We start from the raw sequence: 21,406 nt of genomic DNA, 5'->3' as shown, positions 1-21,406 counted from the left end.
TGGTGTCTTCATTTCACTGATGAGGATTCTGTGGTCTGACAAAAAATAGTAATTGTTATATTCTCTAGTGGCAGTGACATATTTCCTCAGCCAGTGATCACATATGTCCATGTCTTCTTTGCGACACCATCAGTGTCGCAAAGAGCATGGGGATGATCGAACCAGGTGTATGCACAACTTTCCCGTTTCCATTTTTGCCTAGTGCCAATATGTATTGTATTATACATTTTGCTAATACAATAATAAAGAAAAATTATTATTATTTTATATATTGTTTAATATTTACATTCATAGGCAAACATTGAATTGTACTGTTTACACATAATATTGCACTTTTATTACATTAATTTCATTTGCATTTGATGCAAAAGAAAAATAACTAAACATTAATAAAATATGGTAAATACTATTTTTTCCCACCACAAACAATAAATTAAAATATTTAATTTGTTCTCAAACTTTGTAAGATATATAAACAAATTGAGAAAATTATTATTTTTAATGAAAATTAATAATGTGAACCTGCTACATTTTTAAAATTTAAACAACAGCTTTTTTTTTAGCAATGTTTGAAAATAGGATTTTTTGTTATCCTTAAAGAGCATGTACATCTACTACAATGAAAAATGAAATGTACTGTACAAACTGTTTGTCAATTTTAAAATGTACAAAAAATATTGTATAGTCACTCACAAATCTGTTCACAATATTTCATGCCAATCTTTCGCTAAACAAATTTTCTTGGTAAATTTTTACACTGAACATTACTGTTACTGTACAGTAGTAATCTTTATAATTATCATGCATAAAATATATAATGATTATCATCCATCCATCAAACCAGATATATTTCATGCAAATCTCTTATTTAACATGCAAAACAAAACATAAAGAGATGGACATATTACATTACAGGAACAAAATGTTCTACAGCCAATCATTTGTTATTGACAAATCTTTCAAATTTTCATATATATTTACAATAGAATACATTGTTTTACAAAACAAGACAACTACTTGTTGGACAAACATTCATTATGATCAGAACTTATTAAATGAAACTTTTAACCACAAAAACTTACTTGTAAAATTCAAATTAAAATAATAATTATAAATAATTATTAAAATAAATTCAATAATTATTATAATAAAATAAAATTGGTACAAGAAAGTACTGTATTCATTTTTTTAGTCAAAATATGTGAAGAAGTTGGTTGAACTGGAGTAAAATATGGTACAAAAAAAACTTTTTGTTAGCTCAACCAAGGAAGCGCATGGTAAAAAAAACCCAAGCCAGATTTAAAAAAGATTCAGTTCAAAAGTAAAACCTGACATCCAAACAATTTCAATACAAATTATCCCACAATATATTGGCTTGTTGTTGTATGTCTTCATGATCATACAATTTCAGCATCATAACATAACATCTTAGACTCAGTGATGAGTTGCCATGAACCATGTCGTACAATGTGTTATCTGGAATCAAATCTAAACTCTGCAATGAGACAGCTGGCTTCACCAATGTACTTTGATCAACGACTTCAACTTCCTCCTCTTCTTGTATCATTGACAAAGGTTTGTGTCGCAGACTACGGACTTGATTATCAACTTGATTGCTATTACTTTCTTCCTCGACATATGTTGATGGCTGCTGTTTGTTCTTCCTTGAACATTTCCATTCTTCTACTCTCTCTTTGATTTGCACATCTTTAGTTACATTAGCAAACAAAGTCAGAACACGCAGTGCATGATCATCCTCTACAGGAGGTTGAAGATAATTAAGCAGTGCAGCTGGTGGCTATCAAAATAAAATAATATCAGCATTTATAAAACCAATGTTTACTAAATTTGAACTCGTCACTTTGACGAGTTAGTTATTCGCACGACAAATGCCACGTGTATGTTAGAATATAGCACACAGAAAAAGATTATGGCATTATGACCTGAACTGAACGCAGTTATATATCTTGCGGCACTATACAATCTTTGCTGTAACTACCTGTAGATTTATACAATCCAAAACAACTACTAGTAATGATTAATTTTCTAACCTCAGCTTTTAGCAGAGACTCAACCATAGCATCATCGCATGAAAGGTTCACAAGAACCTTTAGTGTCTGTAGATTCACTCTACTTTTCAGGTCATCAAGGCTTAACATATCAAATAAATACTGGATGGATTGATGGAAATACACACTGCAAGGGTTGATTAAAGATAGATTGGTAAGAGCCTGAAGTGAGGCGAAATGACAAGATTCAGCTTTCTCATCCTGTGACACCATTAAAGTGCATAAATCTGGAATGCATTCCTACAACAAATTAATTAAAAATAAGATAAGAAAGATATTATAATACCATAATAATCTTGTTTAGTCTTTCAATTAATTATTTAAAATTCCAGATTCCATTTTGAATTGGATGTTAAAGTCATGTCAGATAGGCCATAGGAAATATTCCTCCATGGATATAGGCTAAGCTTAGAATTTAGATACTGAGCAGAGGGCGGGGCACTCTCTTTTGTAATCTGGCCTTTGGTTAGAACCATTCATTATAATTAATTCATAATTTTGTCTGTGAACAAATCAATCAACCAATACATACTGTACGTGCAGTAAAATGTATGTTTAGTTTGTTCCATTCATACAAACACAATCAACCAATCTTACCTGCAAAATCATGTTATTCTCAGAATTGACTGAAAGATTAGAGATGGCAAGAGAAGCAGATATGCGTAGTGGCAATGAGAATGAAGATTGTAGAAAGTTTACAATCAGTTCAAGTCCATTTAACTCTCTAAGTAAATCCTATATTAGAAAATAAACTTTTTGCATCAGCGTATGTTATTATTTTTTTAGGAAACATTAGTGGACTGAAAATGGTTATTTTCTACCAGACAAATTTATTAATGTTTTAAATGTACTGTTATTTTGGAACAGAAATATTTCCCAATGTATCAAATACATCACACCACTGTCCTTAACTAAATCAATAAAAAAATGTGTTTCACTCCAAATTCATAAAATCATCAACATGATCAACAACATGACACATCCATTGTTGTTATAATCTAATAAATAGGTCTTTGTGCATCATACAACTTGATGTCGTTTTGCCAAATTCTATTCATTTTTTTAACTCAAGTTTCTGTAGAATTGAATTTGTAACCTTTACGATTTTAACTTTTTTAACGATGTATTTTGTTGTTACACTGTATACATGTACATTTACACATTTCTGTCATTTTATAGTCAGTTTATGTATTTTTTATATCGATTTATATATTTGTATCGAATTGCTGTCAACCAACAGTACAGATTCAAGTACTTGGCCATCTTGTAAAACGAGTGTCCAAGTATTATTTTAAACAAGTTCCACATTTTGTGGACATATTGTTCATTGCCTTTGAGGTAAATTCTTATTTTTATTATTGAAGGAGACGGAAATTTTGAAGATTTACCTCAAATTAAATTTGTTATTGATTGTATGGCACACTATAATTAGTAAGCATGGATCAACGATCTTATTACAGAGTTCATATGAATGATAGCATGCAAACATTCAACTAGAGTAAACTTATTTTCTTTAAGGTGTGTCATTATAGAATACACTTGATGAAGTTTGCTATCTTGTTAAGATCTTTGATGATAATGTAAGTCTATTTATTTATAAATTTATTTTACTTGAAACACAACTGGGTAGCAAATGTTTTTAGAACATTAGTTAACAACTAAAAGAAATGTGTCAACTGAATGAAAAACATAATTTGAATGTACTGTAGTCACTGTCAGCAATTTTTCAAGACCTACTCTGGTCGACGGTGGACTCGCTCGTCCAACAATTCCGAGCATGATTTACAGGCTGCCGATCATGTTGTTACCAAATTGTTTAACATTTATTTAATGCCATGTGACCAACAAATGTTGCACTCTATATTTAGGTAGAGAGCAAAGATCTGATTTTTTTGTTCGATTTTCTGTCTGCATCCCTTTCTGTAATCAATGATATTTAGAAGTTGCCTTGTTTATTGGGGTTCACCTGTGACACATCACGCCTCACTACGGGTTCACCTGTGACACATCACGCCTCACTACGGGTTCACCTGTGACACATCACGCCTCACTACTTCATTTTGTGGTGAAATCTTTATTCGCTGTTGAGTATGTACAGCAATGCCATGGTAATCAAATTCACACAGCCAAGATACAAAAAGAAAACAAACAAAAAACAGTGTACCGTACCTGATTATGCTTAAAAGCACAGGCATTTGCTATTGTTGTCACAACTTTTTGCAGTACATCTTCATCTGAATTTGTCTTCAGAAATTCAATTAGAGTTAAAATCTGTTGCCTATCTAGGACACCATTCACAGCCGGTAATGTAATTTCCTGGCTTGCTTTTGCCTTCTTGGATTCATTTGATATTCCTGAAAAGATATACTTAATTATTTTACTTCTACAGTATTTAATTGTCCAGTTCATACAAATTTTTTTGTAAATTGTACAATTAAAGACCCCTGGATGCTGTTCTCACCAATTTAAGACCGAGTCTCTCTAAATAGTGACCAAAACCATTGTTTGAGAGGACCAATAAGTTTTTTTCCTGCCAACTACTGTAAATTAAAATGGAAAAATCAGACACTTTTGGTATGATAAACTGATAAAATACTTTTATTGCAACTTTTGGGTTGAATTATACAAAAATATATACTTATTTTATACTTAAATGAAAATATATCCATCAACAATAACAATCAAAAAACACAAAACATCGAAGAACAGACAAAACAGAAGACAGGGGGAGAAACGACTGTGCAGGGATAATTATGCCTACCACTTGTGAAAGAGACCAAAGTTTACAATGAAATTTTTTGATCGTTCCGTTTTTACTTTTGGAATGCAAAATTCTTTAACTTGTCTTAAATTGTATCTAGATTTAGGCGCTTTAGGCAGAAGGTGATGTAGTCTATGGGAAGGGTCTTTAAGTTTCTGATAGTAATCCTTGCACAGTCTAGTTCGACGTTCACATAGCACAGGCACATTACATTGATCCATTGCTTTGTTGTAAGGTAACTGAGCTTTGGGAACGTGATTCTAAGCGCCCTACGTTGGATACTTCCCAGTTGGTCAGACTGCAATTTAGTTAAGCACATTCCCCAAACGGGGACGGCGTATTCTAGAACAGGCCTGATAACACAACAATAGAAATAGCATAAGGCTTGTGCGTCTAGGCCAGACTGTCGCAATTGTTTAAGAAAGTATAACCGTGAGTTTGATTTAGCCATCAAAGAATCAATATGGGGTTGCCATGATAAATTGTCACATAAAATTATTCCTAGGAGCTTAGTACGGCAAACCTGGTTAACACTACAATTATTAATAATTAGCGGATTAAATATCGACTTATTTTTCTTACAACTCACAATTAATTCACATGTTTTTTTAGCATTGAGGGTCATATGGTTAAGGCGAGTCCATGCAAGGGCTGCATTAGCTATATTTTGTAAGTTACTATTGGACAGTTTAGACACCCTTTCGAATACAGTAGTATCATCCATAAATGTAACACATGGTTTACCATTTAAAAGGTCATTAATAAAAATAATAAACATAATAGGGCCAATCCACGACCCCTGCGGTATGCCTCCGTTTGGCGATAGCCATTCAGAAAGACTACCACCAATTTTAACACGTTGTTGTCGGTTATACAGGAAGGCATTAACCCATCGGATCAGGTGACCATCAACCCCCAGTGCAATGAGTTTGTTTAAGAGAATTTTGTGGTCAATCAAATCGTAGGCCTTTTTAAAATCCAATAATAAAACTCTAACCTCTTCGCCCGCATCAGTGGCAAGGAAACAAACATTGAGGAATTCAATTAAGGCGTCAACCGTAGACACACCTTTACAACAACCAAATTGGTTTAGATTTATCTTATCCTTAACTTGGTACCAGATCATTTCGCCCACTAGGCTCTCAATTACCTTTGCCATTATAGGTGTTAAAGCAATAGGACGGAGATCACTTTCGACCAACTTTGGAGGAAGCACTTTTGGGATTGGGACAATATTGGCTTGTTTCCATTCTTGGGGAACCCATCCGTTTCTAACACTTGAGTTAGCAATAGCACATAAAGGACCACTAAGAATCTCAGCACCCTCTTTAAACACCCAGGGGGGAAGGTCATCTGGACCAGGGGCTTTATTACATTTAATTTGATTAAGTTTAATCCTGACAGTTTCCAGCTCTATGATAAGGTGACTAGGGGTTTCATCAATATCTAATAGTGGATCAGGAGGAGGGAGGGGGTTAAATTCCGAGGTCAATGATGTAAAAAATTGATTAATTTTATTGGAAAGCGAGGTATTATCGCCGTTACACAGCAAATTTGACATGCCTACAAGCGAATGATTATCTTTGCATCCTAGATTGAGAAACCTTTTGGTGTGCTTCCACCAGGATCGGGAATCCGAATTCAAGAGCTTAGCTACATTTTTTTGGTAAAAAGATTTACGTAGGGATTTTGACATCCGGTTAACTTTGTTTCTCAGTGAGCGGAACTCAGAAAGATTTCCTTCCTTAAAAGCAATTTGACGTTTACGAATAAGATTCTTATATTTGGAAGTAACCCAGGTATAGTATAAGGACCTGTTGTGTGGTTGCTCCCAAAATTGGACTCTTTTTATTTTTAATATAAACATATGGGCATTTGCATGAGAATGGACATGACCTGACAATTTCTCAAAGCATTATAAACTGTACAGTACCTTTCCTGAATTACATAAGTTATACAGTACTTCTATGAACAAAAAGAATTATCGTAATATTTCTTAAAATTAGCAACATGATTGCACAACAAAGCACTGATATGAGTTAAAATTGTAAATTGTTTCTTAATTAGACTCTTCAGTACATTTCTTATGTTTTTATTTTCGTGCTATAGCAAATATTATCTACCGCATACTCACCAACTTTTTTTCAAATGTTTTCATTTTTGTACAGTATATAGTCACTATATGGTATTACATTATTTTAAAACTACCTACTGTAACTATAGAAAAAAAAATCTGCCTGGCTTTTATAGCAGAATTTTAAAACATTTTTTGTATTTGGCCATTTTAAGAGAAATCCATGTTTTTCCGTTGTGATTTCTGTTTTTGATTTATGTACTGAGCTTTAAGATATCTAAACAATATTACAATACTTTCATATTTATTAATAAATGTAGGATATTATAAGTAAGGGTTTTTTGGTTTTATAATTAATATTTAAAATACTTTGCAATGTTTTAGTATTTTTATTCAAATTTAAAAAAAAAGGAAAATTGAAATTAGCAAATGCAAATAGCTAAAGGTCATGGGTCAGCGTTTACTCTGCGATTGTGCGCAGTTTTAGTCAAAATCAGTGATCCATGAAAGTTTGACCAAGGAATCTGGCGAATGAAATTACGTCAATCGATGCACATAAATCAATAGCATAAATCAAATTACACAAAAATTGCAATGAATTGATGTGTAGAAATTAATTTCTTGCTACCTGTAACTTTATTTTATGCTAACAGTAGAATAACTACCAGGTTTTATATATTTTTATTTTTACTTTTATAAGATGATATCGTTTGTATTTGAAATCGATCACGTCTGATTTTGGTCGCAATAAAATTAACTTCATTCATTTTGTATGGCGTGCTGCTATAGCTATACTTTTATTATCGGTCGCTTTGCGAAGTCAGTCACGTTTTTTTTTATTGTGGTCGCGCTATTTTGTATGGAGCTGGATGCATGTGCGCGGAATATACATAAAGTATACAACTAAATTATTTGACCTTTGACCTGAAATAGATTGACCTATGAGACGCATCCATTCATTACAAATTGCCTACAAAATTGATTTACTGTAAATGCATCATTGTTATTGTATTACTGTACTTTAATATTTTGCTATACTACTACACAATTTAGACCCTGTATCAAATTACATTGGATGGTCACCAATTAGTAATAGGATACTCAATGCTAATTTGGAAAATGTAAACATTTCTTTAAATTCTGCAAAATAACAATGTAAATGCAGTTAAAATTTGTAAAATAATGTTAACATAAATAAGTGAGTACATATTTTTAAATCTGTTAAGTAAAACAAATTATAAACTGGTAATTTAAAAATAGTAAACTGTTTTACTATATTGTCCCTCTAAAAAAATGTTTTTTTTTATTTTTTTGTTGAATATGTTATTTTAATGTCACATAATAGTTATTCACTCTCACAAAAAATTGGGTCTGAAAAAAATGTATTTACCTGAGAAAAATGTAATTTAAAGCAAAAAATGGTCAAATTGTCTGGAAGACAATGAGTTTTTGAGTAATTTAACTGTTTATTTTGTCTTTTTATAGGTGAAATAATTTTTTTCCCCCGTTTTTTTTCTTATGGAAGTCAACAACTTCATTAAAACTGCAAAATGGCCTATTCAAAGTCCGATTTTAAAAATCTTTATTTTTCATGATTTTGGGGGACAATACATCTTCCCTGCAAATTTGGACGTTTTTTGGAAAATAATACATATACAGTATATATCACTTTAAAAACATTAAACCATGTCATTCCTTGTCTTAAATGTACGTTTTATGGTAAATTATGATAAAAAGTGAGAAACAATGCACTACCTAAGTAGCTCGCAGCGATCGACCTCTCGTGGACGGTCTTAGGCCTAGCCTAGCTAGGTTTAGTTTTGTAGGCCTAGCTGGTAAACATCGGTAACGTACGAACATCGTACGCTAGCTATATACCTAGCCTGACGTTGTATAGTTGCTGCATTAATTATCTTTCTATTTTTGCCAGACTCCGTTGATACAAATTGGAGAAAACCCGGTATATTCGCTGAAAAGTTTGGAGTCTTCCATTTGTTTTGGACTCACGATCGATCGAAAAGTGGGCGAATTACAGGTGAAAAATAACAATATCAATCCGCGCGCAATGCATTTTGGGATTTATAGCGGGCCGCTATAATTATTAGAATCGACTTATTTTTCTCATTTTTAACCGTTTAAAGACGAAAAAAGTTATCGCAATAGGACCATATAGTATTATTTTTACATTAAATATAGTTTGTGATCTTAAATTAGATCTAAAAAACGTAGGGAAGGGGGCTTTAAGTTTATTAATTTAAAAACATTGTAAATAGTTAAATAATTTGAAAAGTAAAACTGAAATAAAAAAATAAAAAGACTTTCCTTTTTGTACTAGTCTGAAACATAAAACGGATGGTAAATTTAACAAACACCTTTGCATGGACAATAATGCTTTCATAGCGTTCCATACATATTACTTTTATTGTGTTGGGGGCCGATGTGGTATGTGGCCGACATAACCGTAATCCTTCATATCTCCGCAAATACTTGTCGTGTCTTGACCAATTCACATCATTTAAAGACTAAAATGTTTCTACAAACATACTCTAATATATAATTACATTTAAAACATAATAATTATTTTTGTGTGGTCCTGTCACGATAAATATGGTCCGGGGCCAAAATCGGTCCGGCCAGACCAGTTTTGGCTCTAAAATTGTGGCCAAAAGCAGTCCGCCACTGCCAAAATCGGTCCGGGCTTTTCTTCTGTCGATTTTAATTGAATTACTAGGCCTATGATGCTGTTTTAAGTTGTTTATGGCTAGAAAAATATCCCATGATATATATTAGTAAGTTATCTTGTCGGATAAATACTATAAATAAATGTATTTTATCTAAAAACATGACTTAGGTGTTCACTCATATTTGGACCTGTCACACACTCACATGAACGGGTATGAGACGCTGATATTGCCAGCTAGATTTTATTTATCATTGAGGCCTTTTGCCTTCCTCAGCCTAATCAATATTGGATAATTGTTTTTATAATAATTGTATTGAATTGATATATTGATTGATTAACCATAAATAAATGATAAATTAAATTGTTTTTAACATCATGGGGAAACGAAGATGTTAAAAAAGAACAAAATGGATTAAAAACAGGCAGAGATACATATTGTATACAAAAAGCCTAACAATTAGTACTTATTTCATTGATGAGTTACTACTAATAATGATAATAAAAAAAACAGGCTTAATTTATAATATTAAAATAACAAATAAAACCCCATAGTTTTCAATATAATGACAAATCATGGCCTTTTTTAAAATGATATATGCGTTATGAATCATTTTGCGCACCATATATTTGTAAGACCGGACCATATTTGGCGGCCAAAAACAGTCCTACTGCCCGGACCGATTTTATCCAGACCGGACCAGTTTTGGCGGCCAAAATTGGTCCGGCCGGACAGGTTTTGGCAGCCATAAATGGTCCCCCGGACTGATTTTGGCAGCCAAAACTGGTCCGCCGGACCGATTTTGGCCCGGACTGATTTTGGTGTGACAGTCCCTATAGCCTCTATCTAGGGTGCTAGCCTAATATTTATTAAGGAGATAACATTTATATTTTTACTGCTGCAGCTGTACTTAAAAATTAAATACCCTGTTCAAAAATAATAATAAAAAAAACCAATAATAATATAAAAAACGTAGCCTTCTTTATACAAACTGCTCATTTACACAGGAAGCCAAATTTATTTGCTGGAGTGCATAAACATCGCGCCAAATTGACAAGGCAGCCACAGGGTGAATGGCGGCCGGATTCATTGGCTTCGCTACCGGCCTCATATAGCCTAGCTATTTATACTATAGAGTTGGCTAGGCCAAGCTAAACTATAGGCTAGGCTAAGCCAGTCAAATTTCTACTCACCATTTTCTTTTATGTCAGTTCTATTCTTGATAGATTTTTTAGGGTTATTTTTTTTTAGATTATTAAATAACCCAAACAGCTTAAATACAGCACATATTGAAGCAGAAGCTGCAAATATTGAAATTATCGTAACGTTGAGCCTTCCGCTAAAAAGCCGATAGGGCGCAGACATCTTTCTTTTTTAACAAATTGTTTTGTTTAAAAAAAGGCTATTGTTCATTAAGATCCTAATTGTACTTTGATTTATAAAAATTTATTTTAAAATATAATCCTAAATAACTTTAATTTTTTAGAAAATGTTATTTATTTATTATTATTTTTTTCCCAGAAATATTGATAATATCTGTATTGCTGCTGTTGTCTGTGTTAAAGGTCATTATAATGAAAAACATGTGAAATCAGTGTGGATGGTGTGTGCACAACTTTGGTTTGGTCAAGTTGTCTTTCTTTAAAAAGAAAGAAATCGCTGTAACAATAACATGCCTATGATAGGTAAATTCCCTTTGCGTAGAACATTACGATACCTCAAAGAGGGTAAAGTACATTTCAAGGAACGTGTTCGGGTATTTACAATTACGTATAACACGTTTGGAGAAAAATGTCAAGGAGCTAGGTAAGTCGGACAGACGAGACGATTCGGGCCTTTTTAAACCCATTGACTCCTACGTTTATTTTGCTCCCCAGCCGGCCAGGGACCTAAATATAATTGGCGCTACTGCAGTTTCGCACCACACTGTTTTATCTTCGATTTCTCACCTGAACTTTTTCTCACACCAACATCATACAATTTTGGGCCATTAATCCATTTATGTAACATGTTCACATGATGATTTTTTTAGCCACCGTTGTTAAATTACTTTTATCACAATAACCATAGAGATTCACTATAATATCTCTATGCAATAACAGACATTCCAACCCATGGGCTTTCAAAAGCGGGACATATTGATTATTTTTTTTAAGTAAAGGGGACGGGGGGTCACGTTCGTTCCCCACCCGACTGAAAACTCCCATCCCAGCCAGACATGTGCCCAATACCTAAATCTCTAAAAATCCTCCAAATATGCCCCACAGATAGGGACTGGCATATATTTTTCAATTTATCTTTCTGCATTTGAATAGTGTTCAGTTTGAAAGAGTATATAATCGTAAGCATTTTAAACTTTAAATCAACAAAATTGATTGAGTATTTCGAAAGTTATGAATAAAATAAGGTGTAAAAATTTGGCACCATCACTATCCTTTGTTTACATAGGAATCCCCACCCCGCGTTTGTGACCTTGTACACAAATAGTCACTGGGTGAAAATACTACTAAAACACATATAAATACATTTTATGAACATATTTTTAATTAGAAAGTTGATGGTGACAAATATATATTTGCATAATACCACATTTTGTTTGGAAATTGTGTCAAAATCACAAAAATAAGATAGAAAGTACTTATTTTATGTTTACCCTCTCCCCGGACTGCGCGAATGTCCCGGAGGAATACCCCCACCTCAGCCAGGCTGTGTGATGACGTCATCAGGCACTTCGCGGCCTAGAATTGCTTACTCACCTAGCATCAGGTGATTAAAAACCTTTTGTGATCCAATATAGGTGATATTTATGTAAAACCAAAGGCGTACACTGTTAAAATATAAATATATCTAAAATATATAAGCAAAATCCCAAAATATTAGGCATGTTTTCGATTTTTTCTGATTTTACTAACATTTCGAGCCCAAAATAAAATGTCATCGCGAAGACATGTGGGCAAAGGAATTTCAAATTTTTCATCGGAATTTTCCGGAAAAGATCGTACAGTCATTCGTTTTTTCTGAATAGCCAATCAGAGTTCGTAAATTCATGCGCAAGTTGACCCCTTTTTAACAGGTTAAGGGTCACACTTGTCTATTCCCTAAAGATGTCTGCTGCCCTCTAGCGGTTTTGCTAGTCGCTACCACAGACACAGTACAAAAGGTTATTCGTAAATTAATTGAAAAATTTGTAAACTCGATCGTTCGTGAATAACTCATACCTACCCTGTATGAGCGTACGCGTCGAGTGATACGTGTTTGCTGATTTTCACCTGAAAAATAAATATGATTTTTGGTCCCTGGATGTAACATGATATTGACGCGAATATCGCACTACTGCGAGCTAGGCCACGAACAATTCGTACAAAGTACACCGCCAGACAATCGCGTACCTATTGTTTAGATGATTGTTGACAGACGATCGGGCTCAACTGTGTGGACGATCAGGCCCATTAATATATAAATAAAGGAAAGACGACCGGGTCCACAAAAATGAATTGAATTTATAATTGTTCACCATACTAAATAAATTAAATGTGTTCTTTCCACCACGCGTTTGTGATACAAAATAATGTATTAAATGTACTTCTATTTCTAGATTTCTAAAGAGTATCCATGGTGACAGTAGCTCTTCTTTGGGACACCTTCTATAATATATTCAGGGGACACTTTCCCACGAAACAAATGGATTTTTTTTTCTTAAAAGGCCCAAGGCCCGGCCCAAGGGGACGGGGACACACGTGCAATGTGAACATTTAATTACAAACTGCGACACACTGACTTATTTGCTGTTACTTAACACTTTGACTGCCAAACACGAAGATCTTCGTTTTTGGAAACACAACGCTTGACTGCCAAACACGAAGATCTTCGTTTTTTGCGTTTTTTTACGAAATCCGGTAGATAGGTTAATTATTGGTATATACTATAAATATGGACACTATATTCGGTCTGGACCGTGAATATTTTACTTTTTGAAAGAAACTAATTTGGTTACGAACGATTGTCAAAATGGTACCTGTCGAAATAACATACACCGCGCAGCACAGTAGCGCGTACAGCGATGGTTTGGCGCATTGTGTATCGGTCGCGCGCTAGCTATGCCGCCGAAGCATTACAAAAGTTTATGTGGATTGGCATGTTTGTTTGTTATCTTAATAAAAAATAATGGATGAATTTTCAATATGAAGTCTTTAATTTTATTATTGTATGTATTACCCTAATTGTTTTGGTGTTTCACAAACTTGTTTAGAAATGGTATGAATATTATCATCAGTTTACTAGCTAGGCTAGTAGTACTAGGCTAGCCTAGGCCTAGTCGTAAAACGGTTCCGGACCAACTTTAGGCCTAGTTAACTAGGCCTGGTGTCTTTACTATGTGGATTTTGGCGAAACATTGATGTAAGATTTATGATTTATAAAATGTAATACATTTTTCGATAGTGATAACTTGTTTTTATAGGCCTACCGGTGCCGTCAGGGGTGGCGCCAGGATCTTCCCGACGCGGGGGCTACATTCCCCGACGAGGGGGCTATGCGAGCGAAGCGAGCATCACTAGGCTGGGGCCAGGGGGCCGCCAAGGGCCCCCGGTGGGGGTCCAGGGGGCGAAGCCCCCGGAAGCAACGCGTTCTAGCGTCATTTGAGGTCTTTTTAATCAGATTTAGGGTAGCCATTTTTTCCATTTTTTATAATGTATAAATAAAATACTGTGTTCAAAAAAAGATGCGCGATGACTGTTTCAATCAATATTTTTCAATTTAAAAAATAAAAGTTCAAAGAAAATTTAGAAAAATAGAGTTGGAGGTCCCGGAAATTGGACTTATTATACTTCAAAAAATGAAAAAAAATATATAAGTCCCTATCATGGTTGTGACTGAGCTAAGAAATGTTTGAAAAATAGAGATGTTAGGTCCCGGAAAATGTACTTCTTGTTCTTCAAAATATGACCAGCTTTATTGTTGGGGCTGAGCTAAGAAAATGTTTAAAACTAGAGCTGCAGGTCTTCAAAAAATTGCATTTTATACTTTGGAAACATCAGGCCTAGAGGCTTAAAAAACGCAAGCGTAGACCTTTTTCAGTCGGGTAAATAAGTTATTCCTCCCAGGCGTATGCATGCATACCATCTGGACTTCCGAGTGGTGAGAAATTCATGACATACAGGATATTGAAAATGTAATAACTATACGGTAGCTATAATAAGATGTTGGCTAAGCGAAAATGGCATGTTTTTTTGTTTAGTAATGGATGAAAAATTTATTTTAGGTGCCCCACGGTACAGAAGGTTACTTGTAAATTAAAAAATTGGTGAACATACGAACAATTAACATAATTCGTTTTTGCTGTAGTGTAGCGTACGTCGACGCAGTACACGACGTATCCGTCGGTAAACTTCGCCTGGAAAATAACTACAGTACACATTTTGGTCCCTGGATGGAACATGATATCACGCGTCTCGACCCAACGTTGAACGATTCGTACAAAGGGATACCGCCAGACAAGTGCGTACCTAGCTATTGTTTAGTAGTAAGTTAGATCGCTGGCAATAATGAATGCATATAAAGTGCATAATATCATTCTGACGTACTCTCACGGTCAATGAAACGTCACGGTTTTCTAGGCGCTGGAGCTAGCTACGAAGTGAACGCGAACGCTTTTTACTGTATATTATATTCCCCGACAAAAAGTACACGTGTATATACAGTACTGTACTTTTCTAGTTAGGCCTCACATCTTGCTAGGCCTGCTAGCCTGGCCTGAATAGTCTAGCTAGGCAAGGCCTAGAGCTAGTGACAACCTGCATTCTGTTCAGTAAAGTAGACAAACAGGGTAGCCTTTAGCTACGATCTCTAAGTATTTGGGGTCAATTTAAGGTCAACCTTGATTTTACGAATCCTTTGTTTTACGTACGCCTTTCGGTCCCGTACCGTACGTAAAATGGAGGTTCTACTGTAGTTTTCAAAATAATATTGAATTTTTTTTTCATCATAAAATATTTTGAAAGCGGGACAATTCAAGGGTTGGGCGGGACAGCGGGACAGAGCATCAAAAAGCGGGACAATCCCGCTGAAAGCGGAACAGTTGGAATACTGTATATGCAATAAAAAAGGCCTTTCAATACAGCACCTTTTCCTCAAATAGGGCCTGTTTCTGCTGCAACTGCTCAAACTACAGTATAAAATATGGTATTTTTTAGTACCCCGTTTCTGCTAACATTGACAATACTTCTTGGGTGGTCGTGTTAAAATTCATCCTTTTTACCCAAATTGCCATTCATGTATTTGGTCGATAATTAAAAGTCGCAATACACAAAGTTTTATGCCTCACTTTCAAAAGCCTAGCCCTAGTGATAGAGATGTTGTGAGAGCACAGCTATGGCCCGATCTCCCAATATCCGGGCCAAAACATCGTAATTCAAAGTAATTCGTTCCTTCCCCGAGTTATTGTCTTTTGCAATGTTGTACTGCTTTCGCAGGCTCTTCAGCTTTGAGTTTACTTGCTTTGGAGTCTATTCCGTACTCCTGCTTTATTTTTTTGGAATATCTTTATAAATGTGGTTGTCCCTTTTATTAGTAATTACCTTTTAGTGGGCCGGACATTTTAGCTTTCTTCCCCACACAGATTTATATAGTAACCGTAACGTCTTCGCTCCACATATATCAATACACAAGTGTAAAACAGCTGACATCAATCGTAGATATAGATACATAATATATATTTGTGAGTTTGAACAAGGAAAATTTTGGTGAGAAATCGAAGATATAACGGTGTGATGCGAAACTGTTGTATATCCCAGGAAACGGTTGTATATCCCAGGACAGCCATCATCATCATCATCATTTATAATTACATGTGTTTAATTAAATTCAACATTCCGAAAAATACATTAGAAAAAAAGTCCAAACACATGCCTTTAGTCTATATTTATTTCAAGTATATTTGAGCCAGTTATTTTGTTTAATGTAGTTAATATGGCATCGATGATATATGGCTTTTTCGATCCTCGGTTAAGGAGGTGGCTATTGATCAGATCTCCTGCAGAAAACGAAACATGCATGCATTGTCTATGCAGGCGTGCATATTGCACTCATCAGCACCCTCAACATTACAGTATAAAACAACTCAACAATTATTTAAAACTTGTAGTAAACGAAAAATTTGAAATATAAAAGAATTAACTCAACAACGTAATAAAACAAATGGATGTTTTAAATAGAATGAGATGACATTAACTACTCACCATAATGATCAAAGAAGCCACGGCCGTCATGCTGGGAATAAAGGGTTTTCTCCTTCTCCGAGTACGGAACGGCATGGCTGAGTTCAAATCGACGGCCCTTATCTTATCATTTATGATGTTTCAAAACAAAGTGTGGGACTAATAACACAAACCAATAAATAAACCTGATGATTGAGTGGGTGGCACTCGGTGTGGATTTTATTGATCTATAAAAATATGTGGGAATGTTCGCGTCTCAATGTCGATGATGGTAGAGTTTACATTTAAAAGCAGCTTGGTGATGTCACGTCAAGTGAATCTAGTCCCGTACCAGATTTTTTTGTGTGTGGGTGGGAGTATTTTTGGGGATGGGGAGGTTTCCCGGCTAGGGTGTCTTTGTGCCATACATAGGTTGGTGTGTGCAAGGGTTATATAGTGCTGTTTTGTGTGCATGATTTATTCGGGGGTGGGGAGATTTTCGGGGAATCTGTCTGCCCCTACCATGGTGGTTATTTTGTAGAATTTAAAAAAAGTGAGCTATTAAATAGAACTGAGATTTTGTCCAATGTGAGTGGACTCAACACCTCAACAGAATTTGATAAAGTAGTGGGATGGAGTTTTTTTTTTTTGATTTTTTTTTGTTATACTGGGATTTTTATTCATCCAAGTAGGATGATTGAATCCCACTGGGATTTCATATTATTTCTTTTTAAATGTCTTCATTCTATTTTTGGTATTCGTGTCCCTGCCCGTAATTTATAAAAGTTTAGTCCAGGCCCATCCCCATATCAACATTTTTAATTCCAATCTTCATCTGTTTCGTCGTAATTTAAGTTTTTCTGAGTTGTTGTATTTGTCTTTTTAAACCAAGCTGTAAGTGGCGGATTTGTTTCTGCTGTTATTTCTGGTTTTAAAAATAAAATTTAAAAAAAATAAAATATACGTAGTATTTATTAAACAATTTCCATATACTTCCCATTGCCTCTTTGTACTGTATTTCATCTTTCCAAGATTTGGATGCTTGCCAGGTTCTTATGATCCTTGTGCTATAAATACGAAAAAAACGAATATTATTATTAAAAAGCATACGGTACTGTGGTGGTCCCAAAAACTGAGTCTTGCACCACTGAGTTAGTTACTGCACTTTCAGATTAAGCTCCTCAGACTACAATACAACCTTCTGTGGATCATGTTGACATCAAACATAAGTAGATTGTTGAGTATGTCCCTCCTTTGCGGTGGCACCCTGGTGCATTAGAGTGCAGAAATTAAACAAGTACAGAAACAAATTTGTAGATATATTTTTAGGAAACAAATATACCTTGTATGACAATGCCTTGACCCAGTGCCTGGAAAGACTGTCCGAGTGCCTCTTACCGCAGAAGTGCTCTATTTGAAAAGGCCACTCTGCATAATGCGGTATACTGTATAAATTAAGTCCCATTTATTATTACAAATTATTAAACAACCAAAAATCAAAACAAATCACTTTAAAAATAGTCCAATTCTGTACATAATTTGTATCTTGAACTGTCTAATGTTTGCTGCTTCCATGATCTTCCTCGGCATTTTATATGGTTTTTTTTTAATACAAGATTTTATTTTCCTCTAGCAAATTGTATTGTAAATATTTTGAAAATTCTTAAATTTATATTTTTTTATATATCTTTGTATGTATAAACATTTTATACCACAATGAAAATCGTGCACTAATTAGGTTTCATTTTAAATAAGTTTAAAATAAATTGAGGTTAAACGATTTGCCTCGATTAGGTATTTTTCAAATGTGGTACTACTTTGACCTGACAGCAAGCATTTAAGTAAAATGGTTAATGTACCACTCCAAATAGTGCCAGGACAAGTAATCGGTGAGCGATATAAAACACAAAATTGGTTTCGCTTAAATTTCTTTTTCGGAGGTAATTCCCATGGTGAGAATTGTATTTAACTTCATGAATCAATGTTACTGTACTGTACAGTATTTATTTCATACACACTGAAAATTGCCAGTTATTACGCCAAAGCTTTATTACAGTATTTCGAGTCTTATCCTCAATATTAAACTAGGTTGTTTAGGCTATGTTAATTTGATATTTATTTCAGATATATTTATCTCATTTCAGAGATTTTGTGTTCTACAATCTTCAACAGCTACAATATAATAACCCAAAAGTTCAGATGCAAACACTCACCAATCTCACACCATCTCCATATATACAATGTTTTTTAGGTAAGACTTATTTGTGTTAGGTAAACAGTAACTAATTTTGGGAATGAAATAATGAATCTAATTTTTCAATACTATAATAAAAAAATGAATGTAATTGATGGAGTTAATCTAGGCAAACATTTATCCAAAACTTTGTTATTGATTTTTTAAGATGGTTGTGAAGAAGTATTAATCGATATTGACAATTTCAGCCAATCAGAAATTGTTGAGCGCCTTAATAAAGTATTAGGCAAATCTGAGTAAGTGATTTTGTTTTATTATTGATTTTGTATGGTTAGCATTAGAATGTAAGAATAGCATGAAATCTAAGCCTTAGCATGCACATCTACATAGAAGGAACAGATATCAGCAACACCTCATTGCTGTACAAAACAGCAGATGGTTATTGTTTTTTTACAATTCCGCAAGTCAAGCATAACTCTGTTGAACTTGTTATGCCAGTTTCTAATTCAAAACCCACCTGAAGAGTGCACAATCTAGGTTCTCACACCTTTTTGTGCTGATAATCAAAAGCAAATTAATTGAATAAATTTTTCATTTAGGACAGTAAATAAAAGAATATTTCTCCCTTCAACTAAAAAATTATTTATTTGTACATTTATTTTAAATTCATAGACTAATACTAGCTGCTGAAGAGTTGGCGCGAAGGCAGTTAGTAAATCCTGCACATTTTGGTAGACGTTTTGGCAGGAAGTGTATCTGCCAGGTTGATGGTCAAGTCACATGTCCTGGTGAAGTTGCTCTTCCAAAAGAGATGCGTGGTAAATATAGAGACATGAAGGCTGGTTGTTGTTTAAAGGCTGGCAAAGGACGTATACAAATAGGCCTTCCTGATGTTGATGATGAGCAAGATGCAGCATTGCAAACAAGTGTATGATGAAGAATTTGAATAAGGAGGAATAAGGAACGAATAAGGAACAATCTGTGCCGACATAAACAGGAAGTGAACAGATTTTGAACTATGTATATTTAACCAATCACAATCGGATCATTCAAGCTGTCCCGTTTGATTGGTCAAATGACTTCTGTTTATACATATGTCATAATATGCTTTTTAGAACAAAAGCTTGATTTGAAAGAAATCTTTTGTTTGAAGTAATACATTCTGTTCACCTTTTGTAAGTGGAGTGTTGTATACCAGGAGGAAATAAAGATGGGCATTTTAGGACGCTGATTTCAAATATACGGGCAGCGTTTTCGAGAAAAGCAATCTTTTGTGACCAATTTTCACCTACTCTGTCAGTTGCTCGATTCTGTGTCGCATTGTCGTGTGTTTACATCAATCACATGACCAATAACGATACGCCATTCTTATTTTGACAAGAAATGACAGTGCGACACAGGAAAAATTTGTCACAAAAGTTCACTTTTCTCGAAAACACCACCCTAAACTGCCCATATAACATAGATATTTGGAATCAGCGTCCTAAAATGGTATATAAAAAAATTGTTCTACGAATTTCCGAGCCAGATGACACTCATGATTTCCTCTTGTTCTATTGTATTGATTTAGACAATTGTGATTTAATACACAAAATAGTTTTCTTCGTGTGTGTAATTTATTTAAAGAAATTGATTTAATTTGTGAATGTTGCAAAAAAACTGATATAAAATACACAAACACCAATCAATCTGTTAAACTAGTATTGATTTTGTTTATTTGTTTTTGCTCATTATGTAAATAGCTGTTTACACTGCTTTCAATATAACTAAAAATATATTAATACATAAAAGTAATCTGCCCTTACATGGGTCAACTGTCTATCAAAATATTCATTTATAAAAATACAAAAGAATAGCATTTGTCCAATTTTCCTTAACTAAAATATTATCTGTCCTACAGTATGACCTGGTATGATACAGATTATTTTCCAACAACATGATAAAATCTGGAACATTGTCGTATCATCAGGCCGAACAATGGAATTTTGGCATTTGGTATCTTATTTTATAAACTTAATACTACCTGGATGAATGACAATATACATATCCATATACATGTTGTTTCAAATATAAAGCTCTGTCTGCACTTTCAAACATATGGACATGATGATGTCATATCACTTCCATATTTAGGTATATCACTACCATATTTGGGCACATCACACTTTTTTGTCAAAATAGTGTAGACAGAGCTTTAGACATGAATGGCTAATATTGCGAACAAATAAATACATTAAAGATGATAAAAAGAAGCAGAACTGTATAATAATTGAGTGCATGCCTCTAGCACTACCCCACTGCATCTGTCCCTTAGGCCTAATTGAGTGCATGCCTCTAGCACTACCCCACTGCATCTGTCCCTTAGGCCTAATTGAGTGCATGCCTCTAGCACTACCCCACTGCATCTGTCCCTTAGGCCTAAATAAAATATATT

At 34.3% G+C, this 21,406-nt stretch overlaps 2 protein-coding genes across 2 annotated transcripts; one reads left to right on the top strand and one right to left on the bottom strand.

Annotated features, from left to right (window-relative positions):
• Positions 1-1,176: 1,176 nt before the first annotated feature.
• LOC140059030 (armadillo repeat-containing protein 10-like) lies at positions 1,177-11,036 on the bottom strand. Its single transcript, XM_072104844.1, has 5 exons — positions 10,779-11,036; positions 4,239-4,423; positions 2,667-2,804; positions 2,052-2,309; positions 1,177-1,798 (listed from the first exon to the last, which is right to left on the bottom strand). Exons 1-5 carry the CDS (start codon positions 10,948-10,950, stop codon positions 1,346-1,348), a joined length of 1,206 nt encoding a protein of 401 aa, XP_071960945.1. The 5' UTR covers positions 10,951-11,036; the 3' UTR covers positions 1,177-1,345.
• Positions 11,037-11,160: 124 nt separating this feature from the next.
• On the top strand, positions 11,161-20,672 carry LOC140059010 (small ribosomal subunit protein mS25-like). Its single transcript, XM_072104820.1, has 4 exons — positions 11,161-11,391; positions 18,923-19,029; positions 19,181-19,268; positions 19,645-20,672. Exons 1-4 carry the CDS (start codon positions 11,258-11,260, stop codon positions 19,904-19,906), a joined length of 591 nt encoding a protein of 196 aa, XP_071960921.1. The 5' UTR covers positions 11,161-11,257; the 3' UTR covers positions 19,907-20,672.
• Positions 20,673-21,406: the final 734 nt, after the last annotated feature.

This window comes from Antedon mediterranea, chromosome 9 (genome assembly GCF_964355755.1).
Source record: "Antedon mediterranea chromosome 9, ecAntMedi1.1, whole genome shotgun sequence".
In the NCBI taxonomy this organism is placed as follows: domain Eukaryota; kingdom Metazoa; phylum Echinodermata; class Crinoidea; order Comatulida; family Antedonidae; genus Antedon; species Antedon mediterranea.
This window is presented reverse-complemented; position numbering and strand designations above follow the sequence as displayed.